Below are 22,305 nucleotides of genomic sequence, written 5' to 3' on the forward strand. Positions count from 1 at the left end.
TTTCAACTTAATGACTTATCCATATCTAACCGAGCAGCACTATTCCATCTGTCAGTCAGTGAGAAATATTTTTAATGCAATACTCTGGGCCAGTGAATGTAGTGGTTGATGGCATGGACAGCAATGCATGTTGTTGAGGTAGGTTGACACACAAAAGGCTAGGTAACATTGTAACTAGCCGTATATAATGTACTACACCTGATGTTAACTAGCTAAAACATATTCTTAATTCTAATTTGTACAATATCAGTACAAGCTATTTACTCACCGCTTGACATACCGCCTGGCAGTCTTCTGAGAACTTAGAGGAGTAAGTCTCTGTGTCTTCCTTGACCCGTCGATCTACCTCATCTCTCTTCACTTTCTCCTTCCGCGCCCGGAATGGCGCCTGATCAACAGAAGCATAGTTGACATAGAAGTACCACAGTGATTGAAACTGAATAACAGAAGCATTGTACCCTCTTATTCCTTGTAAGTCAAAATTATTGGATCACCTACGTGTTCTATAGCTGGAGAGTCCGCCCGCAGAGGGGAAGGTCCGGGGTTCGATCCCCCAAGCCATATCATACCAATAGACGTTAAAAGGTGGTACTTTTTGCTACCCTGCCTGGCACTCGGCACTATAGCATTTGAATCTAGGGACTCTATGGATCTCTAATATTCAACATTTGGCTTATAATAAGAACCCCTTGACTTTCATACTTGATTTGAAACACTGTACATCAGTTATTGACGAATACACTATTCATCTTGAATATCAATAACTTAAATAATAACAGTGCAACATCCCCTGGCAGTTTCTTACCTTGCCCTCTACCATTTCATATATTATGCATCCTAGGCCCCACCAGTCCGGGCTCATTGTGTACCTCTCGTTCTTCACCACCTCCGGTGCTGAAAAATACAACATCACAAGCTGACAGGGAATTCTCCAAGGCTAAATATATTAACAAGACATTTCTGCATCTACTCAAGTGGTTACTGATAATATCAATGTCTTCCAAAGCCCTTGTCCATGCTGCCTGCAGAATTTTTTGTCCTAGATGAGCAAAATACTAAGTTCATGTCACAGCAGCAATAACAGCAACATTTTTAACAAAACATCAACAGGCTTCTTTTCAAAGTCATATGCCCTTTGTCTAATCACAAAGTCGTTAGCATCAAAGCATTCAAAACAAAACAAACAAAAGCCTTGAGGTGAAAATGCAATTCACAGACAGACAAATGGTTGATGATTGGTTGCTTGTTTGTTGCTTTATATAGTTCCAGGGTTTCACACGATGCAGAAATGTGTGGCCGGTGCACACAAATGTAAAGAATGGACACATAAGGAAATATATACTGCATCCTGAGGGGCGCAGAATAATATTCGTTGCACTAAATTCTTGACAAGAATTATAGAGTTCCTGTAATTAAAGTAATTACTAAAATCTTACAGTACAGTAGGCTACGTCTTGTCATCATTTTACACCACCCTTATATTTCCAGTCGCTAACCTTGAAATTAGTAATTGGGGGGTCTTCTTTACCTGTAGTTTTATAGTGAGTGAGTGAGTTTGGTTTAACGCCGCTTTTAACAGTATTCCAGTTATATCGCGGCATGTCAGCTTAATGTGGGAGGAAAGCCCGAAGTGATGCAGGTCTCAGACGTTTACCACTTCGGTGAAACCCACGAGCACGGGTATGGTGCTGACAAACCTAGAAACATAATCGGGGCGAACCGGGAATCGAACCCACAATCATAGGTTTCTGGCGTGCCCAAGGCAACTGTGCACAGTGAATCGTGGCGCATTAGACGACTGGGCCACCCGTGCCCCCTGTAGTTTTGTATGTCATGGTAAAACCCTGAAGCACTTACCAATATTCCAGCTATATCTTGGCAGGGTCTAATTAATCAAATCTAGACCAGACAAACCAGTGGCTGTCATAATTAACAGCCTTCCACATCACCGGAGTATACGGCTATGCAATGAACCAAGTCACTTAGCCTGACTCATCCAATTTAGTCACCACTTACGACAAACAACAGAATGCTGAGGACCTACAACCACTACACGTATTTTTCAGGAAGTACTTACCCATGTATCCCACTGTACCAACACGCCCCCGTATCAACTCTCCAGCAGGAATTTCTACAGCCAAGCCTAAGTCTGATATTCTTACATGACCTGAAAACACAAAGAGTGAAACCCTCATGCACAAGAAGTCACTGACATAGCCACTCGCCTGATAGTCTGAGACTGGCGACAATCTGGACAGACTGGTTGCTTTAACCATGTTAACCCCAAATCTAGTTAGTTTACATAAGGCACTAGTCTGGATTGAGCTGCAGGGTAGATGGATAAAACCAATGGTGTCTACCCTTGAATGTGATTCCTGTATCATTCCCTATTCAGCTTGAAAACAGGTTTTAGGCAATAGACAGCTTTCAATGTTTAACAGAACACTCAAAGCTGCCAAAATGTTTGGACTTCTGATTGTCTCTGATTACATCACAAAGGTGGGTGAGGTGAAATGGGGTTTAACGTCGCGTCCAAGATTATTGCACTTATATAGCGACGTGCATGTACGTGTGTGTGTTTGTGTGGCACAGTATACTGACTCCAAGCAGACCAATCCTTGTTTTAGCCCCTTAGTGCAGAGCGCCAGACAGGGTAACAACAAGTACCATCTTTTAACGTCTTTAGGTATGACGTGGCCGGGGATCAAACCCCGGACCTTCCGCTCTCCTACATCACAAAGGAAAGGAAAGATGAAGTGATATAGATTAAATGTTACATTGTTTGTTTGTTTGTTTAATGCCACAATCAGCAATATTCCAGCTATATTGACAGCGGTCTGTAAATAATCAAGTCTAGACCAGACAATCCAGTGATTGACATCATTAGCATCGATCCACACAATTGGGATCAATCCCGATCCCGTTAGTCGCCTCTTACCACAAGCATAGTCGCCTTTAAGGCAAGCATGGGTTGCTGAAGACAAATTCTACCCTGGATCTTCACGGGTCAAATGTAAATTACAACAATTATTCTTACCATAATCATCTAATAATATATTTTCTGGTTTCAGATCTCTGGAAAGAAAAGACAAAATATTATTTATCACTGTTTTGTTATACATGTCATTTACACTAAACATTCCTGAATATTAACAAATAATTAAAACCTCAGTTGATAATTACTGGACTAATGGTGGATTACTGGTGAGATCTACAATGATCAAAATGATGAAAATGTGACATTCAATAAGCCAGGGAACCTGGTAAACAGTGATTTTGCAGACGATGGCATTAGGACATTTTCATGATTTTATCAACTTTTGATAGGATATTTTTATACTACTGATACTTAACTTTTGATAGGGATATTCTGAGTGTCTAGACAGGGTCTGCATGTGGCTGATAGTTGGGAGAAGTTGATATACAAATAGCATATAATACTGCCTTGGAACCGACTCATTTTCAGCATAATAACAATTGATAAGTAATTTATATAACATTCGATGGCTGCTGTCTAAAGTTTTGTAACAGTATGAAATATCTCAGTATCCCTATCAAAGGTTAGTAGTATATATCACTACCACAAGTGAAAAATATCCTCAGGAAATTTTGGATGAAACAATCTTAAACCCTGGCACATCGCCAGCACAGCATGCTAATAATTCATGCTACTAGAGCACAGAGGCTTCACATCTCAGTTCTAGCATCCGTACTGAAGATAGTGCAAGCACTTGTACCTTATACTTTAGTTCCCTTACGCCTGTACCACCAGTGTTAACCAGCCAGGACAACTTAAGTTGATATTTCCAAAATTACCATTACAGTGATCATAAAGCCACTGACAAAATTCACAGAACACTATTACCACTCACATTGCCTTACATTATCTCTGGCTTAAAAAGTTTTAAGGAAATTAGACTTGAGGTAAATTCCATCCTGCACTAACTCACCTATAAACTATGTTTTCTTTATGTAAGTCTGCCAGCCCACATGTAATTTCTGCTGCATAAAACCATGCACGTTCCTCGGGGAAGCCTGGGTTGCCCATATTGTGGATGTGGAACTTGAGGTCACCCCCATTCATTATTGTTAACACTAGACATAGAGCTTCCTTTGTCTCAAATGCATAGGCTAAACTAACCTGAAAGAAAACAAAATAGTTTGTGAGAAACACATCCACCGACAAAGTTGGTGTCAAGCTTAATATTCAAGGATACAAATGTCAGGAAGTGGTACCAGTTCAGGTACTAGTCCATGTATCTTTTGTATAAAATAGTCATAAGCACAATGTTTGTTTGTTGTTGAACGCCACACTCAAGCCAAAAGACGGTGACCTCAAAGTAATCGAGTCAGGACCAGACAAACCAGTGATAAAGAAGGCCAATCTCTCCACAAGTCCATCTGGCATTGCCTCTTAGTTCCTAGTCCACTCTTAACTGTTGATATCTAAAATATTTATCAACATGAGCCTGTACCCACACCGATATAAATTGGCACTAGTCTATAGTCCTTGCCAAACTGCCCAATAGTTAAGGTAAGATAAGGACTAGTAGACATTTGCAATGTGAAAGGGTTTTTCTATATGTTATTATAATAAGGACTAGTGAACTAAAAGTTTCTATCGCTGCATGACATAATGTAATGTTACACGTACCACAAAACGAGAGTTGATTTTCTGCAAGATCTGTTTCTCATTAAGAGCCATAGGTTCCCCCTTCCTCTTCTTGATTCGTTTCTTCTCTAGCTTCTTGCAGGCGTACATCTTGCCAGTGGCCCGCACCTGGCATGCGCACACCTCGCCAAACCCACCCTTACCAAGTACTCGATACATCCGGAACGTGTTCTTGGTCACAGGTTGACTGAACAGATAATATATGTCAAACATTAATATCAATTGGTATTATTCTCCACACAGGGAATTGTAGCCAATAACTTATGTGTCAAACCATAATTGCAATTTGCAGTACTCTTCTTGTACTACCATAATGTAAGCCATTAACAGCTGATGAGTCTCGTGGTCTCTCCAAGCATTAGGCTGACTTGAGTATTCACATCATACAGACAGAACATGCCTTAGGAATGTCCCTTGCCAAACTACCTTAAGGTAAGGTCTTGGCAAGCGAAAACATCCATAAATGTTAAATTACTGGGCCCCATTCCTCAAAGCGATCTTAGCGCTACGATGATCGTAAACCTATTTTAAAGTATGGGACTTACGATCACCTTAGTGCTAAGATCACTTTGTGGAACGGGGCCCAGAACTTTTATTAAGTGAGTGAGTATGGTTTTTACGCCACTTTTAGCAATATTCCAGCAATATCACAGCGGCTGACACCAGAAATGGGCTTCACACATTGTACCCATGTCGGGAATCGAACCTGTGTCTTCGGCGTGACGAGCGAACGCTTTAACCACTAGGCTACCTGACCGCCCCAGAACTTTTATTAAATAAGTTGATGGTCTTTCTTTTTGAAAGTGAATCACAACCCTCAAACATTTGATTTGAAATTTTAGGAGATGGGTGATGGGTTATTGTAGGGCAGGATCATATAGGCTTGAGGGCACTGTGAATGTTTTTATAGCAAACCCGGAAGTACTAAAGACTTCATAAGCTGGATGTTACTTCTGTTGATCAAATGTTTTTCACCCCAATGTAACCTTTAATGCCATATGTAGTGCGATACTTGGGTTGCAAATTGACATATTGCATCATGGGCAATGATACAATGTATCACGATACAGGGGTTGTAAATCAATGTATAGTACCATTGATCTCCTATCACAATTCAATAGACATTACACCACTTATAATTACTTCTTGCACCATAAATAATGAGATAATAATGAGTGCAATGCTTCCATGAATGTTTGTATATGTGAAATCAACATTTATTATCACGTGAAAAAACACTTCACACTTCTGCGTACCTTTCTAACCATTTCCATTGTAAATAGCGTTTGAAAAACATGCTCTCCAGAAATTCTGTGAAGGGTTCAGAGTTCAGGTAATCCTTCATGACCCTGTAACAAAACAAATAGAAATGAGATTTTACATGCACAATAAGAAAACTAACCAAGTCTTTGGGAGCCTTGGGATTATCTAGACCTGCTCAAATGACAATATTCAGCTTCAAGTCTGCAGCCAATGTGTGATTCATGTTGTTCTGGTCATAACCAATATTATAGTTTTGAGATGACCTGTACTTCACTAGTAACAGGACCAATAAAGAGGATCGAAGAGGCCTTAATGCTAATTAGTTTTACTCTTAAGCATAAACAAAATCAATTTGAAAAAAATCCCCATTTTTAAGATAATATTGATTTGTTCCCAATTAGCCTGCCAAGAGCACCAACTTTGGAATCCTAGATAAATTCCTGTGAGTTTAAGCAAATCAGTAGGAATCACATAAAAAATGGTCCTTTTTTGTCCAAACTCTTTAATTAGCTGTAGTGAATAAGGAGCGTCTTCAGATATTAAAACAGTGTCCTGAGGGTCTACATCAATACATACAGTAAACACTGGTACACTGTGATGTCATTAGCATTGTGACATCATACAAGAGTATCCATGATGCATGGACACCCTAAGAGCGAGTAAAAAACAAATTTCTAAGGCTGTGATGCATGCTACAGACTGCACTGTTCTGTTTCTTTTTGTCATAGCACACACTGCAAATATTCTGCAGACTGATGATCAATATAATACCTTGCTTACTCCTAATATCGTGAAATCAGGGCCCACTGGGTGAGCTGAAATGGGTTTTAACATCGCGTCCAAAATTATTGCAGTTATTTAGCGATGTGTGGTGTGGTGTGGTGTGGTGTGGTGTGGTGTGGTGTGGTGTGGTGTGCGTGTGCTTGTACTAGCCCGGACTAATGCCAATCATATAGTGCTAGCCCACTGAGACACCATGCCGCAGTTAACATGAATATCCCACTCGGAATACTGACTTCGAGCCAACCTGTCCTTATTTTAGCCCCTTATGTCAAGTGCCAGGCAGGGTAACAACAAGTACCATTTTTTTTTAACGTCTTTGGGTATGAAGCCGCCGGGGGAACGACCCTCGACTGTCCACTCTCCGGGCGTATGCTCTGCCACTAGACCCAAGGAGGCTGTCTGGCCCACTCAGGATTCCAGAACAGAACAAGTGATTTATCGTTTAGACGATCATAACTCCCATACTAATACCGTAACTTTTGACAGTCTTGTCGCTGAGATGGCTTTGTGGAATGGTTCCAGATGTTCAATACCTTGTTTGAGTTGACTTGGGAGGAAAGGATGGTAATGACGTGCGACGTGAGTCCCATTCCACAAACCAGTCTTACCGCTAAGATGATCGCAACGATACTTCAACGTGGACAACCATATTGTTAAGATCGCATTGTGGAACAGGTGCCTGGTATACTTTCTGTCAAAGCACCCTAACCATGTGAATGTTTGCTCATATTATTATCATTTTCAGGGTCATTTGCAGCTTAAGACATTCAAACACAATCAGAATTACTAAGATTTAACAGCACACTTTCTGTGAGCTAGACCAATATTCTACTGTCCTCACCCTGAACATGAGCTGAAGAGTTCCTTGCTTGAATTTTTGACTGCCATGGCCTCTTTGACAGCAAGGATCTGGTTCCCGTTAATCTGACTCAAGTAGTCATTGGACTGCAACAGTATGAACGACAGTTGATGAAAATGTAATAGGATTTGGTGGTACAGTATCTTGACACAAATTGCAAACAAGGAACACAAATGCTGGATACTAAGATAGTCGGAATTATGAAACTTGGTATTGAAATAGTCACGTATCATGACCTGCTGATAATTGCTGTTTTGTATTGGCACTGGTGTCAACGACTTTTCATTACTGTAATAAACAGTCTAATCCCCAAACTTTGACAAATGAAACAGACCTATTCCGTCGACCCTATGGTACAAGTATAAATAGGAGTCTTGATACAAATATTTTATGTAACACCAGTGTTGGGATTGTCCTTACAGTTTCATTTTTCAGTGTTTAGAAATGTTAACAGACCGTAGGACAGATAACTTGCCATTTTAGTTGCCCTGTCTTAAACCAGGTGAGCTAACTACAGCAGTATCTCAATGGGTGAGTCAAAAGTGTGCTTCATTCAGAAAAGGCCTCTGCCTAGTATTGATCATCCTTGTCTTACCTCTGCCTTGAGGTATTTCGTCAGAATCTTCTCAGCCAAGGCCATTCTCTTTTCATCTGGAGCCAACTCATATTCACTCTGCAACATTAAAACACCATTATCATAAATCTAATCTAAAAAACTGGAGTATCTCACACTCCTGAGTCCTCATAAGTTGAGAAGGGAAACAAATCAGACATATAAGAATGCGGGAATGTAAAACATGTATGATGGAATAATGTGAAAGCAGTGTGTAAATGCATCATCATGATCATGGTTGGGAGCACCAGGAACTCTCTGTTATCACGTGTCAGTGTTTATAAAAGAGCCCACCTGCCACACTAGGGAGACTAGCAAATTTTCATCCACACTTTCCACTTTCACGATGATAATCATCTTTGGTTAACCAGGGTACTAATCACCATTATTATGATGATAAATACCATAGCTTTGATCTGAGCCAGAACAGCTGATGTCCAAGCGAAATTCTGCGGGAAGCCTCTGATACAGTGTTAATTTGTTTGTTGTTTAATGCCACACTCAGCAATAGTCCAGCTATATGGCAGCAGTCTGTAAATAATCAAGTCTAGACCAGACAATCCAGTGACTGACATCATGAGCATTGATCAATGCAGTTGGGATAAGATGACATACAAAAACAAGTCAGCGAGCCTGACCACCTGATCCCATTAGTCGCCTCTTATGACAAGCAGAATTTGCCTTTTAAGACAAGAATGGGTTGTTGTAGACCTATTCTAACTCAGATCTTCACAGGTTCCTCTGATATAAGAGATGGACATGCTGACATCACTTACCAAACAAAGCTATGGCAGCTTATATGGGTTCTGGATTTCAAAGTAATAGAATGGAGATCTTATACACTGTACAATCAAGCACTACTGAGGATATAAACAAATTCATCTGTGGGGTTTCATCACAGCTAGTCCAGGTCATATCTGATATACTTTTCATAAAATAGATTTTGTTTGTTTGTTGTTGAATGCTGCACTCAGCTGTGGCGCTGAGTAAATGTCTGTAATGTCTAATGTCTGAGTAATGTCTGTAAATAATCAAGTCTGGACCAGACAATCCAGTGATTGACATCATGAGCATCGATCCACACAATTGGGATACGTTGACATGTATGAACCAAGTCAGCGAACCTGACCACCCGATCCCATTAGTTGCCTCTTATTCATAAAATAGAACCTCTATTACCATGATTACGTCCGATCACTACAAACTACAAACACTGAAACACAAATGACCTAATTCAACAATGTTTATTTTTTCACAGCAAGATGCAATCCATTTCTATCCTATCCTGTCAAATCAATATAGGACATGCATGTATTAGGATCACTTGCCTGCCCCTGAAACCATCACCAGATGATACACGCCTGAACATGCTGATAGATACTAATAAGCTAATAACCAGTACAGCACTTTTAACTTGGATAGAATGAATCAGGTTATCTCTACTTCAGTAAACTATGGTGACATCATGCTGTAGATTACAGAATATGAGCAGTTCTTTGATGTATCTTTATCTGTTTTGAGTGGGGCTGCGAATACCAGTGAAATCATGCCGCCACTAACGACTGCTCTCACAGTTTCAGAATGCACGGCATGGAAGTCCAATATAACATCCACTTATCAACTTTGGTATTGGCAGCCGTGCTCAGTCAGGGCATAGGGGGCATCTCAAACTATTTCATATTTGCGTAATCAGTACTATATGAAAGGCATACATGTTTTCAAAGGGTTGTTTGTTGTATTAAATAATCATTGACAACTTGCATCAGCATACTCTCTCTGGTAGTTACATAATGATCTGTGGTATCAGTTTCCACACTGATGAGAATTCTTAATGGACTTAAAAGATATGAGAGCTTACAAAGTGTAACATCTTAGTGTTGACACGTTCAGCATGTTCAGTATATAGATGTATGTCTACAAAAATATGTTGTCTGTTGACATATTAACATCAAGATCCATCCACATTAATAACGTACATTTTTTCCCCCAAACCACTATATTCAAAAACCAAAACGCTGATGTGATTTCAACACTTGTCAGCATTTTTGATACTTAAAATAACACTGGTAACACATCTAATGTAATGCCCTTTTTCTTTTCTGCAGTTTACTCTGTAACAATATTTAAATGAATTACAAGGCACTTTTAAATGACCAGGTCTAGTCAGTCGCTTACCAATCAGACTCTCAGACAAGAGGAAAAGAATAATTATAAACAAGACAAAGTTAATCGTTCCCTTCCCAAACATTACAAACATAATGTTATCATGGTGACACAGACGCACTTCCTTCCTGCTCCACAGCCTTTAACACTGGTGATGACACACTATTTTATTTCAAACTTATGTAAAACAACATTAGCAGCATTAACCGTCAAAAAAAATCGTCAGGCTTTGAGACAGTCCCCATAGTAGCCTGAGCATCAAGTATGGTGGATATAAACACAGCGAGACCAAAGTTGGTTAGGATAGACGGGGCCACCCTTGCCTAATGATGACGGATGTCTTCTTAACAGGTACTAGAGCCATGATTACTTGCTTGATGGGGGAAATAAATTTCCATGGTTTGTAGTAATTACTAACACAAAGTGGGCTTGCAAGAAATGGAACAAATTTCTTCCGATTCTTTGATGTCAGAGATTTTGTGATTGGCTGTAAAATAGTCAGGTCAATTTTTCTGCTTCCCCTGCCTGTAGACAGATGATGGTCATAACCTGATAATGTCATAACAACCAGGCATGATTACTTGGGGGATGGGAAATAAATGTACACAGTAGTAGTGTTGGACACATTTCTAACATTTTTCCTTTAACTTCAAGCAAAGTGTCTGTTTCTTTGCAATATTCCAGCCAAATCACGGTGGTCTTTAAATAATAAAGTCTGGACCAGACAATCCAGTGATTGACATCATGCACATCGATCTACATAAATCAGAAACAATGACATGCGTCAGCGAAGTTTGAGAACCTGACCAAACGTTCCCATTAGTCTCCTTTTTTATGACAAGCATAGTAGCCTTTTGCGTTAATAATTACACGTGTGCATATTTTACATACGTATGTATATTTGCATGGGTACACAAACAGTTTCATGCCATCAGGGCATTAGTCAACTCTAACATTGTCTAATGTCACCCATGGGGTACTAACCCTGACTGGGCACATATTGTGTTCAAAGATAATGACAGGCAGTGTATGAATTACTTCCCCAACTTCACTGACCAGTTTGAACAAAAACTGTTAAATGCCCTCATCATATTTGACAAGCCCAACTTTGTGGCTACAGTGATGCTGAGTCAACATTTTCTTTAAGACAAACCGCATGTGAAACCAGGTACACATGCACTGGATCTAGTAATATAGCCGCACAGGACAAAGTGACAGTTTCAAAAATATGATTAAACCTTGAAATCCCACAGCAATCCATAAACATCGTAAAAAATGGACATCAACCATTTCAACCAGGCAACTAAACTCAAAAATTTACTAGCCTGCACAAAAATGTTCTTGCCTCAGCTAGCGGGCAAGTGTTACAGTCTAATCCTGCATCAACATTGAAAAAGTACTTGAAAATAGAAGTTCCATAACAACATGAACAATGTGCAACGACCTCATCAACCAGAAATGGGCTTCAAACATTGTACCCTTGCACCATGTGCACAGAATCGAACCTTGGCCTTTAGCGTAACTAGCGAATGATTTAACCATCAGACTATCCCCATCACTACAACTAGACTGTGTATATATAAAACTTTATTTTAGTATATCAAGGAAAGTTTTAGAGTCAATAAATTAAGATTAGTCGAGGAAACACAACATTTCTTTTCCTTTTATGCTGTACAATATTTCAAATGTATCACAACCATGGCATTCGATCGTTACTTGTTGTCTACCCTGTGTCTCTTCTATTGAACACTGTGAGAAATAGTGGCTTGGGGATGATTCAAGATTCAGCTGTACAATAGAGCCTGAATAAAATAATGTTAAATTGCCAAGCCCCACATGGGATGAATGCTACATACAGAAGATCACAAGGTCAAAAGTAATATCACTGCAAATATCCCACTTGCATGATTGTACAAGATTTGAATAATGCTTTCAGTAAGAGGCCTATTGTTAGACAGGTACATAAATGGAATGAACTGCACTAAACACTGAAGATCGAGATTGAACTCCATTTGATTCTCTTGATCCTAACAGTAAAGTTAGCATGCACTGGGGAGATGACACAACAACTGGCTAACGTTTAGGAAATTATACCATTAACTTGCTGACCTCAAGTCAAATCAAGCAAGATCCTTACTAAATTGACTCAGCAGATTGAAAGCTTTTCAAATTAATTTTGAAAACAAAACTGAAAGTGATGCATAGAACTTGACTTGTTATTCAGAAGCAAGAAGCATTTCATCAGTACTAGCTTTCAGCGAAACACAAAATAAACTTTGGCAACAAACAACAGCTGCATTTGTCAATCAGAAACTTTCAGAAAACATGTGGAAATACATTTCAATCTTATTTCCGAAAGAAATATGTGCCTCTTTACACAGCAACACAACTGACACCATCAAGTGATTATTTGCACAGACAAGCTGGGCTTCATTTCAATTCCAATATTACCATGGTTAATGAAAATAAGAAAAACCTTCACAAGGCAGCCCTCATACAATCATGTGAAAAGATAGAGATCTATAACTCATGTGTCAGTGGAAAAGAAAAATGTGTCATAAAGAAGGGGATCAACTATCTCATGGGAGTCATTGCAAGATGGATTTCGATAGTTGTATATTTTACTTCCTTCAACTGTTCGGAGATGTCCAAGTAATGAACGGATTAATTCTTTTAAAATTACCATTGATTACAACCAAGCCCGTTTTGGGACCATCAGTTTTCAAAACTAAACCAAAATAAAACGGATTAAACCAATTCCATAAAGTTGTAACACAAAAACCCAGCAAGCATATAATGAAAGACAAAGGCTAAGGGGTCTGGGATTAAAATTCAAAAGCCACGAAAGACCTCAACATGTGATAAACATGAAATGGGAAATGTAACCCTTCAGACCATAAAGACCAACAAGAGATAAAAACATCAAAATCAATCATAACAGAAGACATAAAACCCAATGTTCCAAAGACAATGAAAAAGATGGGCACATGAGCATAACATACATCATCACGAACAATGTCACATGACCAGTAGGCAAGGAAAGCTGGAGAATGCAGCCTCAAAATTGTCTCAAGGAGATCTGAAAGTAGCTCCTGAACACTGTTACATGACCAGGACAAGATAAGGGATGCAAGAGATGTGCACTAAATCCTATGTATCTTTGGCACACTGTCACATAATTAGCACAGTAGCAGGGTGAGAGAAACAAGGACTACACCACCGTGGCATGGCAGCAAAATGGGGCAGCGGCAGCAACAGCAGCAAGCCCATCAAGAACAGTATTGATCCTCTTCTACTCCCTCAGTCCCTAGCTGGCAATCACATCACTCTCATGGGGCATGGCATTTAAAACCAAACACAAATGGGTGTCAAAAAATTCCTTCATGTTGCATTTTATGAGTTCTCTATGAGCATTATGCAAACGAGACCTACTTTGATCCCAATCAAATGGGTTGGCTATGATGGACCAGACCTATTCTCAGAGCAGTCTTGGTCACACAAGACATTGCCTCAATTAGTTAGTTAGATGTCAGATAGATTCCCATCTAAGTAACAACTAGATAGTAATTCTGGAGCTAGTAGCAGCAGAAGTTTTGTTAGCCATTGTACTCCTATTCTCACGACCTAGATCCATCAGCATACTTTATATATCATGATCACCCATTCATCTTCAAAGATGGGTATATCAAGTTCAATATGTCAGGATATCCACTGGTCTGTATAAAAAAAGACAAAACCTTTTACAAGATTGGCATAATTATAAGTGCAAACTGTGATCTTACTGTTTGAATGAAAAAATATATTCCACATGGATTTGCATTTTAAAGCACTTGACATCCGCAATATCAATAGACACCAAACCAATACATACCTGCATACCAATTATAAGACATAGTGGAAAACACACCATGACACTTATCAATACCACAATGATGTTTGCAGGATCATGACAACACTTCATTTCCAAGTAATGGGGGTGACTAACGGGATCGGGTGGTCAGGCTCGCTGACTTGGTTGATGCATGTCATCGTATCCCAATTGCGTGGATCAATGCTCATGATGTCAATCACTGGATTGTCCAGTCCAGACTCAATTATTTACAGACCGCCGTCATATATTGAATATTTCTGAGTGCGGTGTTAAACAACAAACATCATCATCATCATCATCCAAGTGATGGCTTTCTTTCATTAAAATTCAGATACTTAGGCTAAGACATCTATGGTTGTGCTGGAGTGATTTATCAAAAAATCAACCAATCAATCAATCTAGAAGGTCAGAATTATTCTAGAACATAACATGAGTCAAGACTGCACTTTAGTGGCTGCAACTTGAATGGTCCTTAGGAATTCATAGCTGTACACAGTTAAAAATACAACTCCCAGTCCCATGAGGGGTCACAACCATGCTTATAGCGCTTACGCTGACTCACTACAGTATTAAGTGTCTCTAATAGCCCTGTTTTATGCCTGTGTTTATGATCCTTCATAAAATAAAGTTTATATTACACCTCCCATAATCCTATCACTTAAAAACATGACTGACAGGAAGTATCATAAGATTGCAGTAAATAGAAGACACCTTGTATCTTGTCAGGAAGAGAAAGTTGACAGGCGATGCACATGTCAAGGTGAACCTAATCTCAGTCGTGTTATGTTGACCAATCACTGTGAGTCTGTTTTTGGTTACTTCAGCCAAAATTAGTTTGTATTGGTTAAATGTTTTCTATCAAAGCTCCACATTTCAACTTAAATGATTACAGCTTAGTTTAATGAATATAAAACAAGAAAACAGCGTTATCACTATCCCCCATCAAGGGGCACATTAGAATGTTGTTTGTTCAGACAGTAGTGAATATAAACAATAAATACGTCATATAAAGCCTTAAAAAGAGATAGACACAAAGACTTTTTGTCAGATAAATGTGAAATTAATAAACAAAAGGCCCCTTCTCTAGAAAAAATACCTTGATCTTGATAAGTATCTCTTAGATAAGCTAACTTCATTAGTTTCTGAGAAAACCTGTCCCCACTTCCAGCGTCAGAAATTGGCACTGGTCCTATAGTCCTTGCCAAACTGCCCATCCATGCAACTGTAGTAGTTTCCTGAGAAAACTTGTGCCAATTGCACACAGTGCATTATGTTGAAAAGCACGGAGCAATGACCATAACTCTGTAAAAAATTACACCAATTTTCGAAACCATTTGAGGTGTGACCAGTTAAATCAGTGTAAAATTTAATTTCTTTTAAATGAACAGATTTTGAGAACATTTGTCCCCTTTGAGACGCAGACGGACGGACGGACGATTTCATGGCGGGGGATAATAACATGACTGAAACAGTGTTGTCATCAGTTAAAAACATGTCTGGGCATCAGGCATGAAAGAATGACCTGTGAACTGTACAAATACTTGAGAGTTTAAGACTCAAACAATAATGCAGGGCTCAATTGAAGGACCAGGTAATTAATGAAGTATCACTGAAAAACATAATAGGAACATGACTTAAAATCAAGCCTAAGAAAGCATGACTAATTGTGTGGGAAAGTAAGGGACAGTCAGGCACAAAACTGAATTTTTTAACATGCACTTGGTGTCGTATAGATATAAATATTAGGTTACATTTTTTAATAATAGGTTGCACTGATGCATGTTTTATATAGTTAAATCAAGCCCCGAAAAGGCATATCTAATGTTTAAACTTCAGTGGTAAAACGTTTTTGTTAAAAAGCATGCATAACAGCATCATATTTGGAAATGCAAATACCAACTGTTAATCGACTGTCAAAACAAAGGTTTAGGTCCTGCACATATATTCACTGATTGGCTGAAAGTGGGGATTCTATGACTTAATGAGCGGCAAACACTGATCAACAGTGCAGTGATCAGCTGGTGATAGACATGTGTAATTCTTGCCACAGGTGATGGTAACATTTGCTTGTTTTGTCCACAATTACAGGCTACAATGATCTTTCTTGTCTTTGCTTTCATTTAATGTTATTCATAATTTTGTTCATGTGATACGACTCAATATGAACTAAATAACCAGCCTTACTTGCTGGAACCTACTTGATCGTAGCATGTTTCGTTACCAATCGACAAATTTATCTCGTATGGAGAAAATAAGTGATTACAATTGATTATTAATCTATGTTGGTTGGTTTGTTGTTTAACGCCATACTCAGCAATATTCCAGCTATATGACGGCGGTCAGTAAAAAATCAAGTCTGAACAAGCCAATCCAGTGATTAATATCATGAGCATCGATCCATGCAATTGGGATCGATGACATGCATCAACCAAGTCAGCGAGCCTGACCACCCGATTCTGTTAGACGCCTTTTGCGACAAGCATAGTCACCTTTTACGGCAAGCATGGGTTGCTGAAGACCTTTTCTACCCCGGATCTTAACGGGTCTAAGACCTGATTGTCAATATGAATATGCAGGGGGATAGCCAGCCCTAATTCATGGGTATCCAGGCCATCCTAAATAAAGACATTACACTGGCTGTAAGACTATTTAAATTAAATACATGAGGTTTGAGTTGAGATTCTGCCCATCATCACAATTATAATCAAGAAAGGTAAACTCCACAGCCACATTTAACAACTGCTTCCTCCTCTAAATCATCAGCATAATTATCATGATCATACCAACCAACATTTCTTAAATTGATGTGGTACTTCTGGCAAACATTAATATCTCTGGCACATGGTATGATTACCTTCACAGGTGGGAAAATCTGTGTTTTAATACTGTTGGTGATCTTCTTGCATTGAAACAACATCTGAAGACGTATATGTTAACATGTAGCACGTGGCGAGTACCTCCCACGAGAACAGCAATCTCTTTCTACTGCTGTAATGCCAATCTTTCATGTCTCGTATCTCTATATATAAGCTATTCCTCAAGTAGATACACAAACACTTCAAAAAGCTAATGATTAATTACACATGCTTGCAGTATTACATTCATAGTGATACATGAACACGGAAGTTTTATGATCATAATGATGGAAAAGTACATGTTACAGCCTGTCAGATTAATGTGGGAGAAAAGCCCAAAGTGATTCTTAAGTAATTGTTTGCATTATTTCAACTGAATCAAGACATGATTTATCTTTTATTTTTCACGATATTTCAATATTTATTATGTCTGAATGCTGGAAGGTAACTGAGTCACATGCCCGACTGTCTTGTTGGGTCTTACAATTATTTCAAACACTGCCCTGGACAAAATGGAATATTGATAAATCTGTCTTTGTTTTAAATGTCCAAATTATTTCATGAACTATCAAGATTCCATTCATTAACACAGAGGCTTTTTGTGGCAATCTCACATTGACAACAAAAACATAAAGTTTACTAGCATCAGTCTGAGACTGGAGCTTTCAAGCTAGTGGTGAAACAGAATATCATCAATTAGTGATGTCTTATCATATAGAGCATGTTGAACTTCTTTCAATATATATATGAGGATTAATTACATCAGATTCTTAAAGGGCAACAAGTAGTTATGATGTTTTAGTAACTTTTACAACCAATGACAGCATTAGGAATGGCATAAGTCTAGTAGTCCTTGCCAAACTGCCCAATAGTTAATGTTACCAAAGTATAAGTAGACATTTACCCTTTTTAAGGGCTTTGCTATATGTTATCATTATGACTAGTGGACTAAATCTGTTAGTTTCAATCCCTGTGTACTACTAGAAGGGAACAAGAGTCGGCAAGCAATACCTAAGATAGTTCACACCTACAATGGGCTTGATGAACCAGTTAGTGACCCTTTTGTCTTGTAACATCTTTGTCTTTTAAGCTTTTGGAAAGTCCACATATATGCATATAGATACATTCTGAAATTGAAGCCAAAATCCAGGTTTTGGTAGAATGCAGGTTTTCAAGATGGACTGTAAACTCCCTTTTACAGCAATCAAACAGACAGTCAGCGCGGAATGGATGATTTGTCTGAAATAGGCCATGTGGTGCCTGGACTTCTATAAATAGGGGCACTGCTTGGTAAACAGTGGTCAATCCTTCAGATTCTGTAACCTACAACTCTTTTCTCATAATAACATTTCATGATACCTGTTAATAATACATTTACATAGCTAACCCAAATTCTAAAATATTAAATTATTATCATCAGAATGTCATATACTACAACACTTATACATGTAACAATGTGCAACAGTGCAATAACTGAATAAATAGACTTAAAAATTATCAAAATTCAATTTTCAAACTGATTTCTATTATCATGATTATGGCAACAATTTTGCATTTCCAAATTGAAAACTTTAGTTTTTGAAGATATGGAAGTCATAAAATTCCTAAAAAAATAAAAAATACCAAATGGTTACAGAGTAAACGTGTAAGGCACAAAAGAAAAGCAGCCATTATGAATTGTTTAAAGACTGATGTCATGAAGAATTTATACAAAATGGATATTGATGCATTTAGCAATTTTCCAACATCACAAAATACAGGAAAAGCAGATGTATGTCCATGAGATAAAAGAGTGAGTTTCGGTTCAACACTGCTTTGAAAAGTCTTTCACTAAGTTTCAGCAATATTATGGTATGGTATGCTTGATGTGGGAGGAAAGTCCAAAGTGATGCGTGTCGTACATATAGACACATATGTACGACATAGGTAGAACCCCCGTGGGCGTTGACAAACCAAGAAGCTTAATCACAGCAAAAACTGGGATTCAAACCTACAATTGAAACTTTCTCACATGCCTAAGGAATGCAACTCTGCATAGTGAATTGTGGCACCGCAGACGACTTGGCCTGTGCCCCCTACTTCCACTCCCATGACATAAGTTCACATTGACAATACCTATGCCAAAGTGGACTAACAAGATACCTGCAATTCAAGGATGAAAACAACATGCTGTTCATGTACTCACCACAGAATCCAGGAAGAAAATTATCCTAGCAAACACGGGCTTTTTTACACAGAACAATCGAAACAACTCCCTTCCTATAGGCTGTTGTTCAACCAAATACTTGTAAGTCATAGCTGAAAAAGATAAAAAAATCTGCTTGAAATACAAGAGATGAGAAATAAGACAGAAAACAATGGAAAGTCAGAAAAATAGTAACAAGGCTCTGTAGCTCATGTGACTTATGAAGAAATTCTTTTTAATACTTCAACTTTACTTTGGTACAAACATATATAGTGAGTTAACATGTTAAAGACAAATTGGTCCAAAGAAAAAAGAGAAAATATTTTCCCAACAGTTTACTTTCAATAGTAAAACATGGTAAAGCTGCTCATTTTCAGAGACAAATTATGACAATTAGAGCAGTTACTTATTGACTAAAACTGAAGCTGCAAGGTCTAGTCAACCAGTCCATTATTAGTTGCATGTACCAGCAGTTGACTTGAAAAAATGTATGGGGGATTTGTTGACACTCTTTTTGTGACTTGGCATGTTATTTGATTAGTAAATATTGACATGACTGTTCAACATGTTCAACTCATAAAACTTGCCAGACAAAAATCATGGAAGTATACATTCAACTTAGTTTGTTTACACAAGTGCAATAATAACACAATGCATATCTGGTAGCAGACATGTAAGTGTCAAAGAAGATGGTTTCAAAGTTCTCATTCATTATCCACCCCAAATCACAAAACACGTTTGAGACACGTAGGCGGTGCACAGAAGTTGAGCAAACATATCTGGTTTGTTGCAGTCTTATGAGCCCCATTGTGAAGAAAAGGGTAGCTGGTGATCTGCAACAAGTTTACGATGGATATATGCCTGTCTCGACTAAGAATTGTGGTGTCAACTTGTCACACCGACCTCTTCATAGTCTTATGAGCAACACGTGTGTCCATCATGACCTGCATGTGCACATCAAGCATACACCCTCTCCCTGCAACTAACCAAATGTTTGCCCAACTTCTGTGCACCGCCTACTTGTCTCAAACGCGTTTTGTGATTTGGTTCAACTTATCCTGGGTTACCAGTAGCTGTGGAATACTTATGCTATATATGCAAAATTGAAACAATATTATTGAACAAGGACTAAACTTCATATCACCATGATCACTAAGGGGTGTTCAATTAGTATGCCAGCCTTGCCCAACCCATTAAAATATAGTGCAGAGTAAGTGGCAAAATATAATTTAGTTGTCCTTGGGTAAGTATGAAAAACAGTAGTATTACATGTACTCTTAACTTCAAATCTAAGATTTATCTGACTTTTCTTCTTTTTTTTTCTATTCTGCAATCTCCCTGCTGCTTTTCTCCAGGCAGTGGTCAAGATGCAAGACACATGTGCAGATGCTCTTATCTGAGGACTTGTGTAGTCTAGTAAACAATCTCACATAATGCTTGAATGCTGAGAGTTAATTCCCTTTTCTTCCCCCCAAGCGCACAGGCTGACATTACACTGATATTTCGAGTATTAGGCAAAACGCAGTCAAAAATTACATTGTATAACTTCAGGGGAGTGAACAGAACATTTATATTCATTTATATTTCATGTTTTGCTAGGCATTGTTTCTACGCAGAGATAAGGATTACCACGTGTATTTGTCTCGTGAATTAAGCCGGAAATAGCTATCAGCTGTACACATATTTTCTCCCAGATCTAACAGTGACTTTGTAAAAAAAAAAAAAAATAACTTGAAGGTAAACTGATGCAATGATCAGAAGAAATTGTATCTGAAGCAAGGACTGGCTTAGGCCGTGATTCCGCAATATTCTCACATAGTTGGCACAGATATTGCATCAATTCAATCTTCATGATTGAAAAATCGCATAATCTTTCAATAGTTGTTTTTTTCTGCATTGACACACTCATTTTCACCTACACAAATCAAAGATGTTGTATTGCTTGAATAATATTATCTACCATACCTAAAAATGTCAATGAAAATTTACTCATTAGTTTACTCAATCATCAAAAGTTGTCCATCGAAACACATCTTTTACTATGCATAACCGATTCCAATATGTGCATCATTTGACAATGGTGGAGTGTTCAGCATGTTCAGTAGTGAATAGTAGTTAATATGTCACTCTGAATGTGACATACTGATGGCCTACTACTGGTGGCAATATATATATATATATATATATATATATATATATATATATATATATATATATATATATATATATATTATAATAAATGAAAAATAAGGTTATCTGCACTCATCTAACCTCTGATTGCATTGTGAAATTGCCAATTTTCTCGCTAGGCGCCTATGAATAATCAATGTGATAACGATCTATGACAAAACAGTTTTGTAATATTAAATTGAATTGGTCTTCCATCATAGGTTATATTACTATCATGAAAAGAAGACTCAAAGGGATTTGTTTCAATAAGTCCTTGTTACGTAATTAGAAAGGCAGAAAACAACTTGTTTGTCGAACGAACTAATGGCACTGACTAGTCGACAGCAGGAATTGGACAGTCGTTTCAGCCCTTACCATGTTCACTTGAATAGATATCTTCAGATGTTTATTTTTGTCACTAGTGATAGCTTGTGATTACATTTTGTGTTTAACGAAAATTGACAGGCAGATCTCAACAGAAACATTATACACAGGTATGACACAAAACATGTTCTTTCTTTCAATGGAAACAACTCATTAGCATCTGATAAAGGTAATTTACTCAAAAAGCTGTTCATTCATAATGCTAATTCTGAAATCTGAATCTACTATAATAAATTACCTCCATTATTGTGAGATCAAGAAATGAGCCGACCACCACATGTCAGAATACACACCATGGCAAAAGTGACTTTCCAGACACAGAAAACCATCAGCTTGTTCAGATGGCTCTCATTTTATTGAGTGAGGTGAAATGTGGTTTAATGTCGCGTTCAAGATTATTGCACTTATATAGTGACAAGTGTGTGCGAGACTGCTTGTACTAGTCCGGACTAATGCTGATTTTTGTAGTGCTAGCTCACTGAGATAGC

The 22,305-nt window shown here is 38.2% G+C and overlaps 1 protein-coding gene across 1 annotated transcript in view; it reads right to left on the reverse strand.

Moving 5' to 3' along the window:
• Positions 1 to 22,305, reverse strand: part of LOC139453190 (G protein-coupled receptor kinase 5-like) — a 44,645-nt gene that overhangs the window by 11,639 nt on the left and 10,701 nt on the right. Inside the window, exons 3-12 of the mRNA XM_071234821.1 lie at positions 19,265 to 19,377; positions 8,173 to 8,250; positions 7,560 to 7,663; positions 5,929 to 6,021; positions 4,655 to 4,859; positions 3,951 to 4,141; positions 3,038 to 3,075; positions 2,078 to 2,167; positions 806 to 894; positions 269 to 388 (exon numbers count right to left, since the gene is read on the reverse strand). Coding sequence (XP_071090922.1) covers positions 269 to 388; positions 806 to 894; positions 2,078 to 2,167; positions 3,038 to 3,075; positions 3,951 to 4,141; positions 4,655 to 4,859; positions 5,929 to 6,021; positions 7,560 to 7,663; positions 8,173 to 8,250; positions 19,265 to 19,377 — 1,121 coding nt within the window. The remainder of the gene's footprint in view (positions 1 to 268; positions 389 to 805; positions 895 to 2,077; positions 2,168 to 3,037; positions 3,076 to 3,950; positions 4,142 to 4,654; positions 4,860 to 5,928; positions 6,022 to 7,559; positions 7,664 to 8,172; positions 8,251 to 19,264; positions 19,378 to 22,305) is intronic.

The sequence above is a fragment of the Haliotis cracherodii genome, unplaced genomic scaffold, assembly GCF_022045235.1.
Source record: "Haliotis cracherodii isolate W230 unplaced genomic scaffold, xgHalCrac1.p SCAF_9, whole genome shotgun sequence".
Lineage (NCBI taxonomy): Eukaryota > Metazoa > Mollusca > Gastropoda > Lepetellida > Haliotidae > Haliotis > Haliotis cracherodii.